The sequence below is a fragment of the Phodopus roborovskii genome, unplaced genomic scaffold, assembly GCF_943737965.1.
Source record: "Phodopus roborovskii unplaced genomic scaffold, PHOROB, whole genome shotgun sequence".
Classification (NCBI taxonomy): domain Eukaryota; kingdom Metazoa; phylum Chordata; class Mammalia; order Rodentia; family Cricetidae; genus Phodopus; species Phodopus roborovskii.
The window spans coordinates 3,957,501-3,978,034 of NW_026126418.1; the positions used below are offsets into that span (position 1 = coordinate 3,957,501).

The window sequence follows — 20,534 nt, forward strand, 5'->3', positions numbered from 1 at the left end:
TTTACTATAAATCTTTATCTTTTTTCTGGCCACGAGTCTTTTATCAGGTAAACTACAACATTGCTAAAATGAAAGCCACAGCTGTATTAGCCAAGATCTATCCAAGATGGCTGCCGGTACTTTTACTGCCAGAACTGTGCTCACTGCCTTGGTCTATGCTGCCATCCAGCAGCATGCTGCCAGCTTGGAGATGTGGTCACTGCCATTGCCAGCTCTTGTACACACCATTCAGTTGCTAGCAGAGCTCTTTAAAAGCTGTGCGGGTTTTTTTTTTTTTTTTTTTTTTTTTTGCCGCTTATGCTGAGTCAGGAAATCTCTCTTAAAGGAGCCGTGCAAGTCTCTGTTTGTCTCTAGCAAAACAGAGTCCAACTGAGAAAAATGCTGTAACCAAGAAGCCTTGCTTGTCTCTGTCCTTTTGTTTCTAAAACCCTTTCTTAAGCTTTTGTTAAATTTTAAGTGGAAGTTCTTCAGTCCACGTTGGACTCCATTATGTTAGGATTAGTTTTTTCTGCCGGCCATGTCCCACTGCCACGCCAGCCCCAAATAACACGCAGAAATGCTGTATTAGATACAATGCTATTAGCCTGTTACTATCATTTCTTATTAGCTAGCACTGTCTTAAATATTAACCCATTTATATTAATCTAAGTACTTCCATGTGGTCTTATCTTACCAGAGAGAGGGGCTGGCATTCTGCTCTCTGTCCTCCATCTTGAATCTCCTCCCTACTACTTTCTCTCTCCTCCTAGTCTTCTAGTCCCACCTATCCTGCTTTCCTATTGTCCAACAGTGCTTTACTCATTAACCAATAAGAGAAATGTATTTACAGAATGACATCTCCCATCATTTAATGCTACTTTAATTTTGATAAATATCATTGTCAATGCAAGAGTAAGTTGTTTATGGAAGCAAAAAAGATCTTTTAAAAATATATTTGTGTTTGTATGTGTGTGTTTATGAACTCACATATGCGACAGTACACACGTGGAGGTCAGAGGACAACATGAAGGAGTCAGTTTTGTCTGTGTACCATGTGGGTTTCAGGGATGGAACTCAAACCAACAGGCTTGGCAGCAGGCCCCTTGACCCATTGAATCTTCTCACTGACACCCAGAAGATTATAAATCTCTGGTTTTCCTTTTGGAAGGACAGGGATTAGCAGAGGCAGAACATAAACCTTCAGCTTAACGGAAGAATGAAAACTGGTGACTTTAATTTTCAATTACAATTTACTGTACTTCTTCCTATTGAGTGGTCTGTATGTTTTGTGTATTATATTAATGCTTGTTACTCTTAGGATTCTAGTAGGTAAAAAGGAAAATGTAACCCTGGTGTTTGAAATGTTGAGGTACAGGTATCAATTACTGCAGCTGCCATCACAGGCCTTAGCTTAACAGACTTCTGACACTGGGTTTCTGTTACAGCTAGTCCTCCTCGGCTTGTCACTGTAGAGGAACTTCTAGAAACAGCGAAAGGAGTCACCAACATGGCTCTAGCACACGAAATTGTAGTGAACGGAGACTTCCGGATTAAAGCTGTTGAATTAGCAGAAGGCAGGTAGGTGTGTGAACTTGTTCACTGAGCATTTCCAGTTCTGGGAATGGCTTTTCGTCGATGCCAGTGTGTTCGAGTACAGCCTTCCTTTGTACATCAGTGCTAAAAATGTTCCTAGGTTAGGAGTGACCCTTGCGAACATGGGTCTGAAAGCCGCGATGCTTCAGGATACAAGTAAAGGATCTAGACTCTGTGGAAGTCTTTCATGCCTTCTTTTCCCTATTAGGATTCAGCCATTTCATTTTTTCCCAGTGCACTGTTCATTCATTTCCTTGTCACTATGTCATTGTACTGTAGTTGTTATCTAACTTGTATCCTTTGTCATGTTTTAAATTATGTAAAGACAAGGAAGCCAGGTGAGGTGGCACATGTGAGTAATTCCAAGGCTTGGGAAATAGAGTCAGGAGGATTAGTTCAAGGTCACCCTTGAACTATTTAGCAAATTAGAAGCCAGCCAGGGCTATATGAGTCCCTCTCTCAAAAACCAAAACCAAAGCAAGATAATAATAATAAAAGATAAAGGCTGGAGAGATGGCCCAGTAATTAAGAGTACTTACTGCTCTAGAAAGAAGACTTGAGTTCAATTCCACGCATCCATGCTGGGGTAATCTATCGCCTCTGGCCTCTGTGGGCACCTGTATCCACATATATGTATCATAGGAACTTGCTGAGGTCAGAGAAAATAAAATTAGCAACTCTGAATTTTTCCAGTCTTTAAGAAATTTAAAATTTTATGTATATGAATGGTTTTTCCTGCATTTATGTATGCACACCATATGCATGCCTGGTTCCCACAGAGGTCAGAAGAGGTGCTGGATCCTGGAACTGGAGTTATTTATGGATGGATGGTTGTGAGCCGCCGCTGTGTGGGAGCTGAGAAGGAAATCTACTTCTTTGGCAAGAGTGACAAATGCTCTTAGCTGCTGAGCCATCTCTCCAGCCTCTGATTATGTCTTCTCTGATTATGGCATTGTTATATGCTAGTCATTGGATTCATGTTGCCTACTAAGTGATGTGAGACCCATTCGTAAAGGGCAAAGTAGGTAGAGTGTGTTACATTATGTCTGGGACGTCTTTCCTTGGTTCCTATGGTTTTGAAGATTTATTACCCTATAGCCAGAGGATTTATGACTTTGAAAGTGATTTAAACTCATGTATGTATATATGTATGTATGTATGTATGTATGTATGTATGTATGTATATCTTATATAGTATTTGTTTATTTGTCTTTTTATTTTTCCTTGTCTTCAGCTTGGAGAAGAGAGTAAAGGAGATTGTACATAAAGCATTCTGGGACTGCTTGAGTGTTCAGCTAAGTGAAGACCCCCCAACATATGACCATGCCATCAAACTTGTAGGAGAGATCAAAGAGGTGAGACAGAATGAATTGTGCTTCGGGCGTGTTCATCCAGCCTATGTTACTATACCAGAAGACTCTAAAAGGATTGAGGGATACAGAATTAAGTTATTTGAAAGAATTTAGATTGAGTACTTTTGACTTAGTACCACTTCCCCTTTAAAAACTTTTTCATCCAAGCTGTGATAACCGGAAGGCTATTTCTTTGTACAACAAAGAAAAAAACATTCATATTACTTAGCGATAACAAAACTTATATTATGAAATTAGAGCATTTATGAATTTTTAATAGGAATGGACACATTCAATTTATGTAGGCCAAAAAGTAGTGGCACCTTGGGACAGAAAATGCTGTAGGTGGAGAGACTTTTTGTGAAATGGCTTTACTATTCATACTGAAGAATTGTTATCTGGGAGAATGGGAATCAGTGATTGGCTCACAGGCTTCCAAAGCAACTGTCCTTTCCTTTGCTTATCATTAATCATTTTAGCCATACAAGATAATACATACCCACGATCCCAGAACTTGGTATGCTGAGACAGAAGGGTCTCTAGCTTATAGCCAGACTGAACCACACAGCAAGACCCTTCCTCAAAAAACAAACACAAACCAACCAACCAACTCCCAGACTTTTCTTGCACCCAGGCAATTGCTAGAATGTGAATGAGGCTTAGACAGCTATGATACATGTTTTGTGTGCATGCTTGTCTGTAGATTTGTTAAGATGCTGAAAACGTGTGCAGCGTTGTGATTGCAGTTGGTCATCCTTTACTTTTGAATAGCCACAAGTTCTTTTATGAGTAATGAGGCTGACACCTGACTAGGAAACTGACTGAACATAGCTGTGCTCTCTTATAGACTCTGCTGTCTTTCCTGCTGCCTGGTCACACCAGACTAAAAGACCAGATAACTGAGGTCTTGGATCTGGAACTGATAAAACAGGAAGCAGAGAATGGGGCCCTAGACATTTCCAAACTGGCAGAATTCATTATTGGCATGATGGGGACATTGTGCGCACCTGCTCGAGATGAGGAAGTTAAAAAACTAAAGGACATTAAGGAAATAGTGCCTCTTTTCAGGTATGGAATGTGTCCCTCACAGTACATCTGCTTGAAAACCTATCTGAAGATTTATATTTCAAGTCTAGGGACTTGGTCATTTCAAAAATGTTTCTAAAACAAACATCTAAAACACAAAAATGTAGGAGTTCTGCCACTTACAGCCATAGTTTTTCCAGCACTCAGGGGCTAAGGTAGGATCTTGAGTTTAAATACAATTTGGGGCATATAGTAAGATACTGTCTTAGAATGAATGAATGAATGAGTAAAATAAACAAGGGAGACAGCAGTATTTCTTAGTTCCCACTGGTTGTGGTTGCAGTGTTTTGACTTTTAGAAAGAGAAATGGGGAGATCTGGTTTTGAAAGCACTGCAGGAGCATGTTGGGGTTACTGTAAGTTAGCAACTGCCCATGGGCAGCTTCTGGTGGCTTTTACTTCCCCATGGGTGGCCTTAAAGAACTGATAGGGGTGTTTCCTGTAGCAACAGCATGCCTCTCAGGACAAGTGGGCTGCTGTGGATTTGTGAGCTGGACAGATGATCAGAGGGAGAGCTCTAAATGCACCCTCTCCAGTCCAGGAGCCTTCAGTGGAAGGCTGTGCCTCTGGAGGGCCCCCCGGACCTGGGAGCACATCTGATCCGATCCCTCATCTACACATGAGCCTTGGGTTCTTCAGGACAGGATTTCTCCTTGTAGCCCTGGCTGCCCTAGAACTCATCCTACAGACCAGGCTGGCCTTGAATTCAGAGATCCAAGTGCTTCTGCCTCCTTAGCGCTGAGATTAAAGGAGTGTTCCACCATGCCCATCGAGCCTTGGCTTCTAACTACCTGTAGTAGTAACATCCTGTAAATGGGCACTTAGGTGTTCTTAGTCATAGTGGACAGGCAGGATAGAAGAAATTCTCAGAAGCAGATATAGAGTCTGTCCTTTGGGTACAGAGTGTGAAATAGCAATTATACAACTGAATTAGAACATCAAAAAAACAAACAAACAAACAAACAAACAAAACCCCAAAACCTCTTAAAACACAGAGAGAGATGGGAGAGAGGGATGAAGAAAAGAGAAAGTTAATTTTTGTTCTTTTGTTTTATTTGAATCAGGGTCTCTCTCTATTCTGGCTTTTCTGGAACTTGATCTGTAGACCAGGCTGGCCTCCAACTTTCCAGAGATCTTTCTGCCTCTGCCTTCAGAGTGCTGGATTAAAGGAGTGTGCTATCTCACCTGGCTCTTTTCATTCTTTGCTTAGAAAATGAATCAACCTATGTAAGCATGAAGGCTGAGGAGCTTCAGCTCTGGTCAAGATCCCTGTCCTTCCTCCGGTTGCCAGGAGGGCTGACCCAGAGCCAAGAACACACTCTGGGCTGGAAAGGCAGGGTCAAGTGTGAGGGTGAGGAAAAGAGGATTAAAAGCGCCTTAAAATATTGCAGCCCTTTTAATTTTTTTTTTTTTTAAGACAGGGTTTCTCTGTGTAACTATGATGGCTTTCCTAGAACTAGCTCTTGTAGACCAGGCTGGCCTTAAACTCAGAGATCTGCCTGTCTCTACCTCCAGAGTGCTGGGATTAAAAGGTGTGTACCACCACTGCCTGCCAAATTTTGCAGTCTTTCAAGTCATTAGTTGTTTGTTTTCCAAATTTGTTTTTACTTTTTAAAAAAGGTTGTATTTTCTTTTTAATTATATTTATGCCTGCCTAACTATCTGTAGGTTATGCATGTGAGTACAAATGCCTGAGGAGGCCAGAAAGCTACCCAGCATAGGTGCTGGGAACTGAACTGAGGTCTCTCCTCTCTGATGGTTCTAGCTTGTGTCAAGTTGACATAAAACTAGCCAGCACAACTGACCCCTTGTCAGCCCGACACAAACATTGCTTTTCTGTCAGAACCTTTTCTTTCTCATTTATCCTCGAGATGGCACAATAATGTTAACATTATAAAATAAAACATAAATGACTTTAAAGTCTCACAGTTTTTACAAATTTAAACATCTTGAAAGTTCAGTCTCATCACCCTGGCAGTGGTGGCGAATTCCTGTGATTCCCAGCACTCAGGAGGTGGAGGGAGGCGGAGCTCTGTGAGTTTGAGGCCAGCCTGGTCTACAGAGAGAGTGCCAGGACAGCCAGGACTTGTTTCACAGAAAAAAAAAAACTGTCTGGAAAAACCAAAAACCAAGGCAAAACAAAAAAAAAAAAAAAAACAAAAACCCCTCAAAGTCTCTCAACTTAAAAAACCAAAATTAAGTTAAATACTTTCTTAACTTCAAGAGGGAAGAACCAGACAGTCACAAACAGATCAAAGCAAATGGAATCATTCATTGTCCAGCATCAGGGACTGGTTCACGGTATTTTGGGCTCCTCCAAAGGGCCTGGGCCATTTCTCAGCCTCTGCCCTCTGCTGTTCTCTCAGCTTGTCTTCTAGGCTCAGGCTGGCTCCACTCCACCATGGCTGCTGCCATTCTTGGCGGTTGTTCCATGGCACTGCATCTCCAAAATGCTGGGGTCTTGTGCTGCAACTGGCCTGCACTGTCAACAATAGCCTCTTCATGGTGTAAAGCCTCAACTTCTCTGCATGACCCCTTCAGCCCTGGGCCTACAGCTGCTCTCCATGACCCAGCTAAACCAGTACCATCTGGTGACTCTTACATGTTACCAAGTTCAGCTGCCAGTAAAGGGACAACCTCGGTCACCTCTGGAACACAGCTTCTGTGCACTGATTACGGGAACACTTCTCAGAAGACTTCACCTCAATGATGCTGGTCTCTTCTTAATCACCACTAATTTCTTAGCTCCGGCTGACCAGCATCAATTGCCCCAGTAAAGCAAAGGCTTTATTTACTTCAGTGGTTCTGGTCTCTTGTTAGTCACGGCTGTTTCTTCTGTCCTAGTAACCAGAGTTGCAGATGGTCAACTCAAAATAGCAAACAGCCCTGATGGAGTCTTAAGAGCCTCTCAAACTTCCCTTTGGAACTCCACAAGCCAGGGTTCCATTGTCTTCACTGCTCCCAGCATCCTTATCTTCCAGGCTCCAATAGAAAAGGTCACCAAGCTTTGAACACTCAATGGCGTTAGCCGGAAGTTCCAAAGTCCTCCCACAATCCTCCCAAAACAACAAGGTCAGGTCTGTCACAGCAACCCTCCCCCCCACACACACACCTCTGATCCTGGTAACAATTTATCTTAGTTAGGGTTACTATTGCTTTGATGAAACACCATGACCAAAAGAAACTTGGGAAGGAAAGGGTTTATTTCACTTACACTTCATCATCAAAAACAGTGAAGACAGGAACTCAAGCAGGACAGGACCCTGGAGGTCAGAACTGATGCAGAGGCCGTGGAAGAGTGCTTCCTTTGGCTTGTTTAGCTTGTTTTCTTATAGACCCCAAACCACCATCCCAGGGGTGGCCCCACCCACCATGGACTGAGAGCCCTCCCACATCAATCACAAATTAAGAAAATGACCTCCAGGCTTGCCTAAAGCCCCATATTTGTTGTGGAATGTTCCTTTACACTGTGTGAAGATGTATCACTGTGATTGGCTATGCAGGAGGGATAGCAGGGACTTCTAGACAAAGAGAGTTCTGGGGAAAAGAACTGTGGAGTCACAAGCCAGATGCCAGCCAGATGCAGAAGAAACAGGATGGACAAAATGGAGATGAGGTTACAAGTTCATGGAAGAACAGATTAAAAAGTATGGGTGAGCCTGGCAGTGGTAATACACATCTTTACTCCCAGCACTTGGGAGACAGAGGCAGGTGGATCTCTATGAGTTTGAGGCCAGCCTGGTCTACAGAGTGAGTTCCAGGACAGGCTTCAAAAGCTACAGAGAAATCCTGTCTTGAAAACAAAACAACAAACAAACAAACAAAAAATCCCCCACAAATCAAGCATAAACTAAGACTGAGCTTTCAAGTTAATAAGTTTCTGTGTCATTTTTTTGTGAGCTGGCGACCCAAAGAAAAATCTGTCTATATATCTTAATGAAGGCATTTTCTCGACTGAGACTCCCTCTTCTCTGATGACTCTTGCTTGTGTCCAAGTGACATAAAACCAGCCAGCACAGGTCCTCTGAAAGTACAGGAAGAGCTCTCAACCATTGCACCATCTCCCAGTCCCCAAATTCACTTTCTTAACTCATTTTCTCATGATTTTCCATATATATTTTGCTGCCCTTTCTAAGATGAAACTCATATCTCTTCCTTTAAACTGTGTTTATGTCGTTCCTGCCTGCTTCTACACTTTTCCCCTTTTTTCAGGGCAATATTTTCTGTGTTGGACCTAATGAAAGTAGACATGGCCAACTTTGCCATCACCAGCATTAGGCCACACCTCATGCAGCAGTCAGTGGAATATGAGAGGAAGAAGTTTCAAGAGGTGTTGGAGAAGCAGCCGAGTAAGTTTAGTGCCCTGTGGCACCTTTTCATCGTTGGTGTATGTGTTGCATTTTAGCTGCTGTAGCTTCTTAGTACATAAAAACAACCGAGCCAGGTGGTGGCGCATGCCTTTAATCCCAGCGTTTGGGAGGCAGAGGCGGGAGGATCTCTTTGAGTTCCAGGCCAGCCTGATCTACAGAGTGAGTTCCAGGACAGCCGGGGCTACACAGAGAAAACAAACAAACAAACAAAAGCCAACCATTGTTTCTAATCCAAGACTAGAATGAAGAAGGAAAAGCATGGGATGCTGTTAAGCACCAAAAACAAAATAATAATAGTAAACTCAACTGACAAACAAGAGCTGTGTGGATAGCACATGAGAGTAAAAGTGAAAAGAACGAAGATTACTAGATTAAATACTTTCCCCCAAGGAAAATACCAGCTTCAGTTAAATTATATTTCGGGTCTTAAAACCATGACAGATCTCTTTTAATTAACTTTTCTCAGGCTTGTGGAAGCAGCAGGGAGCTTCACCTCTTTCTATGTGTGAATCAGTTTTCACAACCAGGAAATGTCAGCTTTTACCCCTTGTTGTTGTTTGTTTGGCTTTTTGTTTGTTTGTTTGTTTTTGAGACAGGTTCTCAAACTATATGTCGCCCTGGCTAGCCTGCAACACTGTCTTTCTAGTATTGCACCAGCTTACCCGGCTTTATTTTTGTTTTTGACTGGGTCTTGCTCTGAAGCCCAGCCTGGTGGTCTGTGTGAAATTCAGGCTGGCCTTAAACTATGGCTGTCTTCCTACCTTTGCTGGGACGGGAAGAAAATGGCATTTTTACAAGCCTTAGGTGACCGCAGGGAAGCAAGGGACTGAAGAGTCTAGACTGGTTGTGTTTTTAGGGTGCTTTCGCGTGCGGTGTGTGATGAATTTCATGTATCACACTTTGCTGATGAGGAGGTGAAAATGGCCTTCCCTGAATAGCTCTTGTTGCCCGACCAGGTTGTTTAATTCAGTGGCCCCAAAAGTTAATCCTGCAGCCTCACTTGGGTGCCTGGGGTCAGGAGAAAGAGAGGAGAGTAGTAATAGAAGAAGATTGGCTGACATACTGTTCAGCCATGGATCGTGAAGCTCAGGCGCAAAGGAAGACTCGTTGCTGATAGAAAGCAGCCAGAATCACCTAGAGAACTGTGCAGGGGTGCGCCGTGCACCTGGGAAGAGCTGACAGCAGCTCTAACCCAACAGTTAGCTAGCTGCCTGTGTGGTTGGAAGGAGACCTCCCACAGGACTGCAACACTGGGGCTGCAACCTGCCCAAGAGTCACTTTTGACTGACAGTGTGGGGGACCTGCTGTGTTACTCGGCTTAGGAAGCAGTGGGAGCGTAATGGCCGTTGACTGCGACCAAGGCCCCACTGACAGTGCTGCCCATGCAGAGAGTTGCACACCAGACACCACAAGGCTGTGTGTGTAATCCTGACTGGTTTGTAAACCCCCAGTGTTCACTACACAGCTGGTGTCCTATGCTGTTTGTCGTAGGCCAGAAGTTTTACCATCCCTCAGAGCTGTAGTCATCGGGGCTTTCAGCCACATGGAAGACAGTGCTCAGAACTAGAGAGGTGAATAAGGAGGAAGGGGCAAGGGACCTCTGTCAGCCTGTGAAGCGGGTGTCATGCATTTCTTTTTTGTTACTGTTTTTCTTTTAAGATTTACTTATTGTGTATACAGTGTTCTGTCTACATGACAGAAGAAGGCACCAGATCTCATTATGGATGGTTGGGAGCCACCATGTGGTTGCTGGGAATTGAACTCAGGACCTCTGGAAGGACAGTAGTCAGTGTTCTTAACCGCTAAGCCATCTCCAGCCTTTATCTTTGTTTGTCAAGACAGGGTTTCTCTGTGTAACAGCACTGGCTGTCCTGGAACTTGCTTTGTAGACCAGGCTGGCCTCAGACTCACAGAGATCCACCCTGCCTCTGGCTCCCAAATACTAGGATTAAAGGCATAAGACACCACCTTCTGTTCAGATAGACTTGCCTGAGGTCACAAAGCTAGCAATGAGCAATAATGTGATCTGAATTGGGTTTTGTGGATTCCAAAGTTCATTCTCTATCCTGAATTTCACTGTAGGAATGCTCGCTCTTCCTTAAGATATTCTGAGACGTGTCCCTGCAAGTGTCATGGTGATGATTGTTGCCCTGTTTCCACAGACTCCCTGGACTTTGTCACCCAGTGGCTAGAGGAGGCCTCAAATGACCTTTTAACTCAGAAGTACAAACATGCCCTGCCAGCTGGGGGAGGGGCTGCTGGCTCTGGGGATGCTCCAGCGCTGACCCCTGTTTCTGTCCAGAATTATGCCTACCTGAGGCTTCTCAAGTGGGACCACTTGCGGAGACCCTTCCCCGAGGTAGGTGCTGATGGCATTTAACCATTTGGACTTTGTCTCATGATGCGTTTCACAAAGAATCGTGGTATTCTGATATAAATGAGACCAAAGTGCCTTCTTTTCATTTGAAACTATAATTACTACTTTATGAATGCTTCAGTGTACAGAATAATGGGCTTCATTGAGACATTCTCATATATATTACTGTGCTTTGCTCACATCCATCCCTACCACCATCCCTTCTCTTCCTCTCTTTCCTGCTTGTCTCCTTTCTCTCTCCAAGTAATCCCCCTTCTGTGTGTATGTGTGTACATGCTACATATAGAAAACACACAGTATTGTCTTCTTCCCTTCCCCTTCATTATTCTCTCTTGTTCCCCTCCCCACCCTACCCCTCTCTCTTGGAGGCAGGGTCTCTGTCTGAGTACCCTTAGCTGCCCTGAAACTAGCTCTGTAAACCAGGCTGGCCTCAAACTCTTAGATTCCGCCTGTCTCTGCCTCCTAGTGCTGAGATCAAAGATGTGAGTACCATGCCCAGCTTTTTCTTTCCTTTTAAGTTCTTTCTTCCCTCAACAGTATCCCTTTGGCTTTTATGTCATTCATACTCTCTCTCTCTCTCTCTTTCTCACACACACCTCAATGTAGATTGTGCCTATGAGAGAAAAGTGTGTTTGTTTCTGAGTCTCTCTCTCTTGAGACACACCGGGGCTGAGGAGGGTGGAGGATGGGGGGTGGGGTGTCTTACTGTGTGTAGCACTGGATGGCCCAGAGTTCACCACATAGTCCAGGCTGGCTTTGGACTCACAAAGATCTTCCTGCTGATGCTTCCTGGATGCTGGGATTACAGGTTTCAACTACATGCCAGGCTAATTTTATTCTTCTTTGTGGCTGAAAGAAATGTCCCTGTGTATGTGGACCACGTTTTCTTTATCCCCTCCTCTGTTGATGGTCATCTAGGCCGGTTCCATATTTTGGTTATTATGAGTGATGCTACAAGGATCATGGACATAATTCTTCCTTAGCTTATACCATGTTACTGCAAGTCTATGTATTTGATCACTCTGAGACGTTATTTTTTATCTTATTTGTTTTGGCTTTTTCTGACAGGGATTCACGTAGCCCACACTGGCCTTGAACTCCCAATCTCGGCCTTCCAAGTGCTTTAATAGCAGACCCAGCCTGTCCAGTTGCTTTATATGGAATCATGACACAGTTATGTTTTTGTGCCTGGCTTGCCTTCATGTTGCCTTTAGGGCTCATCAATGAGGGCGTGTCAGGACCCAGCTGTGTGTGTGTGGTGTGCACACTGCATCTCCTTTCATTCTCGGCCCGTGCTGTGACTGTTTCCACTTTGACTGTCGTGCATTCTGCCTCTGAATATCTGTGCTGTGTCCTGTGTCCTGTGTGGGTATTTTGCTTCAGCCCTCTAGGCTGTATGCAGGGTTGCAATTGCAGGTATACCACTTTGAGAAACTGCTCAGCTGCCCTCCCAGCACCCTGCCAGTAGTATGCAGCGTTGCCTGTCTGTGCTGCTGGACTTTTTATGCTGTTTTTATTCATCTTGATAAAACAAACAAAAACTGGTATTGCTACACAGCTTGACCTACAAAAACTTCTGTCCCATCCACAGAGAGCAGTGTTTTGTTTTTCCTGTGTTTTTTGTAAGGACTTCTAGCTGCAGGAGTCATTCGAGGGGATAACTGGTGCGGGATTCCCCATTTTCTGGCAGTAACTAATCTGGTATGTGGTTTTCTCAGTCTTTGAGGGTGCTCGTTCCCATTTCTAGCTTTAGCTCCTGCAGCTTCTGTAACTGCCCCTCTCATGCTCCTTATTTTTCCTTTCAAAATATAAGCCTTGATTCTTGTCTGAGTGCCCTGCTGGTATATAGAGGGACCTAAGGGTGGTGTTGTTGACTTTTTGGGAGTGGCACGAAGGCTTTGGGTAGTTTTCACTGGGATGGCACATGTATTCTTGGCATTCAGCTGTGGAGATCTTTCCCATCCTGCCAAAGCCAAGTGACATCACGGTCATGTTAGCAGCGAGATGGAAAGAAGGCACTGGAAAATAGCACAGCTCTTCATGAATGAGGACTAGTAGTCTTTAGAGATAGTTTTATCTCATAGAAAGTTTGGGCTCTGACTCCATTGTTTTGTTTTATTTTTAACATTACAGCTTGGGCTAACTCTTGTTAATCCTCCTGCCTCAGTCTTTCCAGTGCTAGCATTACAAGCATAGTCCACCCCATCTAGTTTGACCCTAAATTGCTAGCGTCTTGATTAGATTCTTACAGCAAAGCGGGTTCCTAAAGCTTGTTTGATTAACCTGTAAGAACTCAGATCTGAGCCAGGCATGGGTGGTGCACACTTTTAATCCCAGAGCTCTGGAGAGAGAGGTAGGTGGATCTCTGAGTCCAGGGCCAGCCTGGTCTACATAACAAGCTCCTAGACAGCTAGAGCTATGTGGTAAGACCCTGTCTCCAAACCTCCCAGTCCCCCAAAAGAAAAGAAAACCATTAAAACCCTCTTAACTGAATCAACATCTACTTAACTGCCCTGCCGCTCTTCCCTCACCCCTCTGCAGCCTCCTGTAGGTAGGACCTGGCTTCTTTAACAGCTGTGTATTCTGGCAGGGAAAGACTAGGTTCTTTAACAAGAGAGACAGTCCACCTTCAGATGGCTTTGTTCTGCAGAGTTTGTCATTTTTTGTTGTTTTTTAATCTCCTTACCTGAGGTTGTTGTTATTGTTTGTTATTCTGAGACAGGGTTTCACTTTGAATCCCAGGCTGGCCTTAGACATATAGCAATTCTCCGGACTCAACCCTCTGAGCGAGTTTGTGGGTGGGTGGAGGCGTGGAGTTTATGGGCTGAGCCTTGTGCCCAGCTTGCCCAGTCCTTCAGTCTCCTTTGTGCAGTGTGTACTAAGATGAATAATTGTAAGCTCTGTTTCAAGGAGCCCCTCCCATCTATCAGCACGGGTGACTCAGCACGGTGACTTCCTGGTTTGTGGGGGCAAAGATGCGGTCACAGGACCTGGGTGCTTCTCTTTCAAATTTGGGAACGTCAGTCCTGGACACATGGGAAAGCATTGGCCACTCTAGCTACATCTTTTTACCTTTCCAGTCCTACCTCTGTACCTTATCAGCTACTCTGCTGCCGGTCGGCTTTCTTAATCTTTCCAGCAGCTGTACAAAGAGAACCCGCTTTTCTGCATAGCCTCAGAGAGTAAAGGAGACTTGCCTGAAGTCACGCTGCTGTGAAGGAGTCAAGTCTGGATTTATCCCCAGGCCTGCCTTGGCTGATGATGCTCTCTGCCCGCTCTCAAAGGTTCCCGGAAATCTGAAAGGGCGCCACTGCCCTCTGCTGGCCAGTTTGAGTCTCTGCTTGTCAATGACGTGTGTGTTCATTGCAGACGGTTTTGATGGACCAGTCTCGTTTCCAAGAGCTCCAGCTGCAGCTGGAGCAGCTAGCCATCCTGGGGGCTGTGCTGCTTGTCACTCTCGGCAGTGCCACACCTGGAATATCTGGCCAAGCTGACTTTGCTGAGAAACTCAAGATGACAGTGAAGATCCTGCTAATGGACATGCATCTACCGTAAGTGTCTGGGGCCCGATAGTGGATGCAATTGTAGTGTGTACCAGTGTAAGACCATTAGGAGCTTAGAAAAGACTTTACCTGCAGTTTAGTCATGGAGGTCATGTCCAAGTTACAGGGAACTGTACACTTAACAAGGCTCTAGGATTGTGGTTTTTAAATGTCTGCTCAAGGCCCACAATGAGCAATTTGGTTTCTACCATGCCTAGTACAGTCTAACACACTTGGGACTGTAGTAGACACCTACGGTGTTTGTTTAACATTTTTTTTTCTAATCTAGTCTTACCAACCAACCAATAAAACACCGTCCTGCCTTCTATCCACTGAACTGCTTTTACTACCAACTAGCGGTAAAAACCACAACCTTAAAGAAAACAGTGAACTTATGCCTTGGCCCCCAGGATGGCCAGTTTTTCCATCTGTGGCTCTTGGGAGAGAAAGATTACAGAAGAAATAAACCTTACCCCTTCATGGCCCTCCTATGACATTACCTCTCTACCCTTTGCATATACCTCGTAGACATCTGTGCCTGCCATGAATGTGTCATTTTATCATATATCAGACTTCACATTGTGAAACCTCTAGGTGCTTCCTCAACACAGCCAGTGCATGACTCCCATGATTCACAGCACATGGGGTGGGGGTGTCGGGTGTTTGATAGTTCCAGTAAGCCCTATGTCTGACCAGGCCCCAAGCAGAGACTCTCAGAGGGAACCCCAACCCTGACCTTCTCATCTGGCTAAGTCAAGGTTCAGGGTTCTACTGCTGTGAAGAGACACATGACCATGGCAACTCTTAGAAAGGAAAACATTTCATTGGGGCTGGCTTATAGTTCAGAGGTTCAGTTCTTTGTCATCATGGGGGATGGGGATAGGCATGGTAGCATGTAAGCAAACACAGTACTGGAGATGGATCCACAGGCAGCAGGAAGAGAGGGAGCCAGTGAGCCTGGCTTGAGCATCTGAAGCCTCAAAGCCCAATGCCAGTGACAATTCCTTCAACAAGGCTACCCCTACTTCAACAAGATCACATATCCTAATGCTACTCCCTAAGCATTCACATTAGAGTCCATGGAGGCCATTCTTTGTTGTTGTTGGTTGCTTGTCCTGGAACTCGTCTGTAGACCATACTGGCCTCGATCCACCTGCCTCTGCCTCCAAGTGCCGGGATTAAAGGTGTGTGCCGTCACTGCTGGCAATGGAGGCCATTCCTATTCACACCACCATATCATCCTTACATAAGGAAGGAATGCATTGCTGAGTTGGCACAATGTGTGGCTGTGGTCAGTGCCTTTGGGGTAGAGTCACACATTGTGACAAGCGGTTGACTCAGCCAAGGACACTGCTGATCTCAGGCCTATCCTGATGCTAGTGCCCAGGTCCAGCCTTAGGCTGTCACCTCCACTTCCTGCCAGTTCAGACTTCCTTGGGCGCCCTGGCTGCTCGGGCTGTACCGAGCAGCAGCAGCAGCAATGAGTCCTGGGCCTTGCTCCCTTACTTCCCAGAAGCCCTGTAGTACAGAGACTGCTGCTGTGCAGTCACATGAGTGAATGGTCGTTAACAGCTGAGACCGGCTGCGAAGAAAGCATTGTCACAGGGCCTGACCAGCAGGAGGCTGTCCCACAGCTGTTCCCAAGGGATCAAGGGTACCTGTTTTTCCTTGTGGATTGTTTCTTGTAGAAATAGCTAAGTTAGTCATGGTGGTGGACACCTGTGGTCCCAGCACCTGGAAGGTAAAACGGAGGACCAGGACTTCATGGCTAGCCTGGGCTGCCTGAGGTCCTGTCTCTAAACAAAACAAAACAACCCCCCCAAAAAAAACCAAAAAACAAAACAAACAAAAAACAAAACAAAACAACCCCCCCAAAAAAACCAAAAACCAAAACAAACAAAAAACAAAACAAAACAAAACAAACAAACAAAAAACCCAAAAGCAAAGCAGCTGAGTAGAGTTGGGGATATTCCACAGTTGGCAAAGCGCTTACCATGAATGACTTGGTCTCCAGCATGGTAAAACAACCAAAAAAACAAGACAACAAAAACTCAATATACAAAGGAATTCTCAATGAGAAGGGTTTTATCCCCTCTCTTGTCCCATAGCTTCCAAATTTCTGGTTTCTGTGTGCTCCTCTGGAGGCGTTTGAAGAAAAGAGTCAATACCATGCTTACTCTGTCGCATAGGCATGAGGGAGGCTTTGTGCACGCCTAACATGTATGTGCCTAACATGCATGGAGCCCTCATCCCCAGTGCTATAAAACCTGGTGTGGTATCGCACAGCCCTAACCTCAGAACTTGGGAAGTAGGGGCAGGAGCATTACAATATTCAGCTGTATAGTAAGTTCTAGACCAGCCTGAGCTACGTGACATCCTGTCGACAAACAAAAAAACACCTTGGCATGATCAGACAGAGATGCACAGCCAAGGAGGTGAGGGAACGGGGAAGAAAGCCACAAGTCCCCACAAGTCAGTGCCGTCAGTCTTGCCAGGATAGGGCAAGTGATGGGCACTTTGTACTCATGAGGCTTTTGTTCCCTGGCTCCCCTTTCCCTACTCCATTCTAGTTCCTTCCATCTGGAGGATGCTCTGACTTCCATCGGGGAGAAAGTGTGCCTGGAGGTGAGCAGCTGCCTCTCCCTGTGTGGATCCTCCCCCTTCTCCATCAACAAGGAGACTGTGCTCAAGGGCCAGATTCAGGCCCTGGCCAGTCCTGAAGACCCCATTCGCAGGATCGTGGGTACGTTTGGGGGGACAGTCTCTTAGAGGGCATCTTAGTTACTTTCTATTGCAGTGATGAAACAACATGACCAAAAACAACTTGGAGGGGAAGGGGATTTAGTTCATCTTAGAATTGTCAGATCACAGTCCATCACTGAGGGAACTCAGGGACTTGGAGGCAGGAACTGAAGTAAAAGCCATGGAGGAATGCTGCTTATTGGCTTGCTCCCCATGCTTACTCAGCCTGCTTTCTTATATAGCCGAAGACTACATCTCAGGGTGGTGCCGTTCACACTTTGCTGTGGTAACCCACATCAATCATTAATCAAGAAAATGGCCAGGGGTGGTGGTGCACCTTTAATCCTAGCACTTAGGAAGCAGAGGCAAGTGATCTCTGAGTTTGAGACTAGCTTGGTACAGAGTCCCAGGGCAGCCAGGACTGCACAGAGAAACCCTGTCTGAGAGAGAGAGAGAAGCAAATGCCCCACAGACCTGTCTGCAGGCAATCTGATGGAGGCATTTTGTCAATTGAGGTTCCTCTTCTAAGAACACCTTAGCTGTGTTGCCCCCCCCCCAGCTATCAGTCTGGGGTCTATGAGCTTCCCTTTGTTCAGGTCAGCTGTCTCTGTGGGTTTCAGTAGCCTGGTCTTGAACCCTTTTCTCATCATTCCTCCCTCTCTGCAACTGGATTCCAGTTGTCCAGCTGTGGTGTCTGCTTCTGTTTCCATCAGCTATTACGTCCCCATCTAGTTGCTCTATGATGGCATATAAGGTAGTTACCCATCTCATTATCAGGGAAGGGCATGTAAGGTAGCCTCTCCACTGTTGCTCAGATTGTTAGCTGGGGTCATCCTTGTAGGTCTCTGAACATTTCTCTAGTGCCAGTTTTCTCTTTAAACCTATACTGGCTCCCTCTATTATGGTATCTCTTTTCTTGCTCTCCTCTTTTCCTCCCCCGACTCAATCTTCCTGGCCCTCATGTTCTCCTCTCCCCTCCTCTTCTCCCCTTCTCTTTTTCCCTAGCTCCCTCTCCACTCACTGCCCCCACCCCCAAATTCCCAATATGCTCAGGCAATCCTGTCCCTTTCCCCTTCTGTGAGGGACTTTATATGAATCTCTTGAGTTCCTCCTTGTATTCTAGCTTCTCTGGCGGTGTGAATTATAGGCTGGTAATCCTTTGCTCTATGTCTAAAATCCATATATGAGTGAGTACATACCATGTTCCTCTTTTTGTGACTGGGTTACCTCACTCAGGATAGTTTCTTCTAGTTCTATCCATTTAACTGGGAATTTCAAAATTCCATTTTTTTTTCTGCTGAGTAGTGTGTGTGTGTGTGTGCGCACACACACATGTGCCAGTGCTGCAGACTGTGTGTGTGCATAGATGTGTTCTTCCCAGCTAAAATGCAAAGTTCTGAAGATCCAATCTAGGGGTGACAAGGAAAGACCTCCCGTAGAAAGTGATGACTCAGTTAACTGAAACCTAATCAGATGTGTATAATGTCACCCTGAAGGAAACACCCCTGATCATTTTTCTTTCCACCACAGAATCCCGAATTTTTACCTTCTTGGAGACATACCTTGCATCTGGTCATCAGAAGCTATTGCCTACAGTGCCAGGGGGATTGGGTCCCATTCAGAAAGAGCTGGAAGAAGTTGCAGTGAAATTTGTGCGCCTGGTCAACTATAACAAGATGGTGTTCTGTCCTTACTACGATGCAATCCTCAGTAAGCTCCTCCTTCGTTCCTGAGGCACACAGCTAGCATAGTGCTCCTCATCTCCTCAGAACCCGCTCTCGCAGTGCCGTTGCTGTGGAGAATGGCATGTGGTCGCTCCTATTTAATAGCGCTGGTTCCAAAGGAGGAGTAGCCTGTGTCGCTATTGAAAGACTCGCTGAAGGATGCACCAGTTCTGTTTTGAGGACTGTATTTACGAGTACGCGTTTACAGGCTCAAGAAGCATTTGTCCTCTTGAGTTTATAGGTAGCACTCAGCTTTGATCAGTTGGCTGCCACTGTCTCTGATCCTGCTGCATCAGGATGGAGGAGCTGGTTCTCCCGAGGAGCCTGGGACCTTTCTCTCATGTGGTCATTCTTTCTCAGATACTCCGTGCTGATAGTCATAAGCCGTGACTCTTGCCCCCTTTACAGCATCCTTCCACTTCCCTTCCCTGTCAGAGTGTTTGTGTTTTCAAGACAAAGTTTCTCCATGTAGCCCTGGCTGTCCTGGAACTCGCTCTGTACACCAGGCTGGCCTCAAACTCACAGAGATCCTCCCGCCTCTGCCTCCCGTGTGCTGGCATTAAAGACGTGGGCCGCTAATGCCTGGCCCCTGTTGGTGTTTTATGAGTGGGCTCTCTGTACCTTACAGTGTCCTAGCCCACTCCGTCCCCTCCTCCATCCATTATTGCTTCTTGGGTTTGGCCTAGCTAGTATTCAGAGCCCTTTTGTTCTACAGCAGAGTTACATGATAATTTATTTTGTCTTTTTTTTTTTTTTTTTTTTTTTTTTTTTTTTTGGAGACAGGTTTTTTTTTATATTGCTTTGGAACCTGTCTTGGAACTATAGACCAGGCTGGCCTTGAAGTCTCAGAGATCTGCCTGCCTCTGCCTCTGAGTTCTGGGTTTAAAGGCATGCACCACCAACACCCTGTTTATTTTGTCTTATTTTTTATTAGTAGTAGTATTTTTGAAACAACATCTCTATGTATAAACCTCTGGCTGGCTTGGACTTGCTGTGTAGAACAAGCTGACTCTAGACTCGCATCAATACTCTCCCCTCTGCTTCACACATGCTAGGATTACAGGCCTCTGTCACCATATCCATTGTATATAACTTGATTTTTAAAACCTTGTTTAATTGGCTTGGTATGTAGTACAGTGGCTAGTGATTGCCTAGCATGTACAAGGCCCTGGGGTTGATACACACACACACACACACACACACACACACACACACACACACACACACACCAGGCATTGAGAAGCCATAAGCCTCAGCTGCTTGAAAGGTAGGAAGATTGTACCCAGGAACTCAGGAGCAGCCTGGGTAATAGAGACTCTACCTTAAAAGAACAAGGACAGAAATACTGTTCTTTCTACAGAAGTGCTCCTGAGCCAGGATGGCAGCAGCTGAGGTTTATGGAGGTAGGCATGCACCTTTAATCTTAGCTCTAGGGAGGCTGAGGCAATGGAATTGCAAGCTAAAGGTTTGGACTACATAGTGAGGGTCTTATTCAAAATCAAGACAACATGCCGGGTGGTGGTGGTGGTGGTGGTGGTGGTGGTGGAGCACACCTTTAATCCCAGCACTCAGGAGGCAGAGGCAGGGGGATCTCTGAGTTCAAGCTATCCTGTTCGACAGAGTGAGTTCCAGGCCAGCCAGGCCAGGGCTACACAGAAAAACCCTGTCTCAAAAAACAAATAAACAGAAAAGGACAATACTGGTGTATGAGATCTAAAGAAATGAAGCCTTTAATCCTAAATAGACATGTGTAGTTTAGTATAACCCACT

General features: G+C 45.3%; 1 protein-coding gene across 1 annotated transcript in view; it reads left to right on the plus strand.

Annotated features, from left to right (window-relative positions):
• Tcp11l1 (t-complex 11 like 1) overlaps positions 1-18,826 on the plus strand; it is a 35,539-nt gene extending 16,713 nt beyond the window's left edge. The window contains exons 3-10 of the mRNA XM_051184076.1: positions 1,425-1,557; positions 2,807-2,927; positions 3,772-3,992; positions 8,222-8,358; positions 10,542-10,738; positions 14,126-14,307; positions 16,869-17,041; positions 18,571-18,826. Of these exons, the coding sequence (XP_051040033.1) occupies positions 1,425-1,557; positions 2,807-2,927; positions 3,772-3,992; positions 8,222-8,358; positions 10,542-10,738; positions 14,126-14,307; positions 16,869-17,041; positions 18,571-18,773 (1,367 nt within the window). The 3' untranslated portion in view covers positions 18,774-18,826. The remainder of the gene's footprint in view (positions 1-1,424; positions 1,558-2,806; positions 2,928-3,771; positions 3,993-8,221; positions 8,359-10,541; positions 10,739-14,125; positions 14,308-16,868; positions 17,042-18,570) is intronic.
• The last annotated feature ends 1,708 nt before the right edge of the window (positions 18,827-20,534 follow it).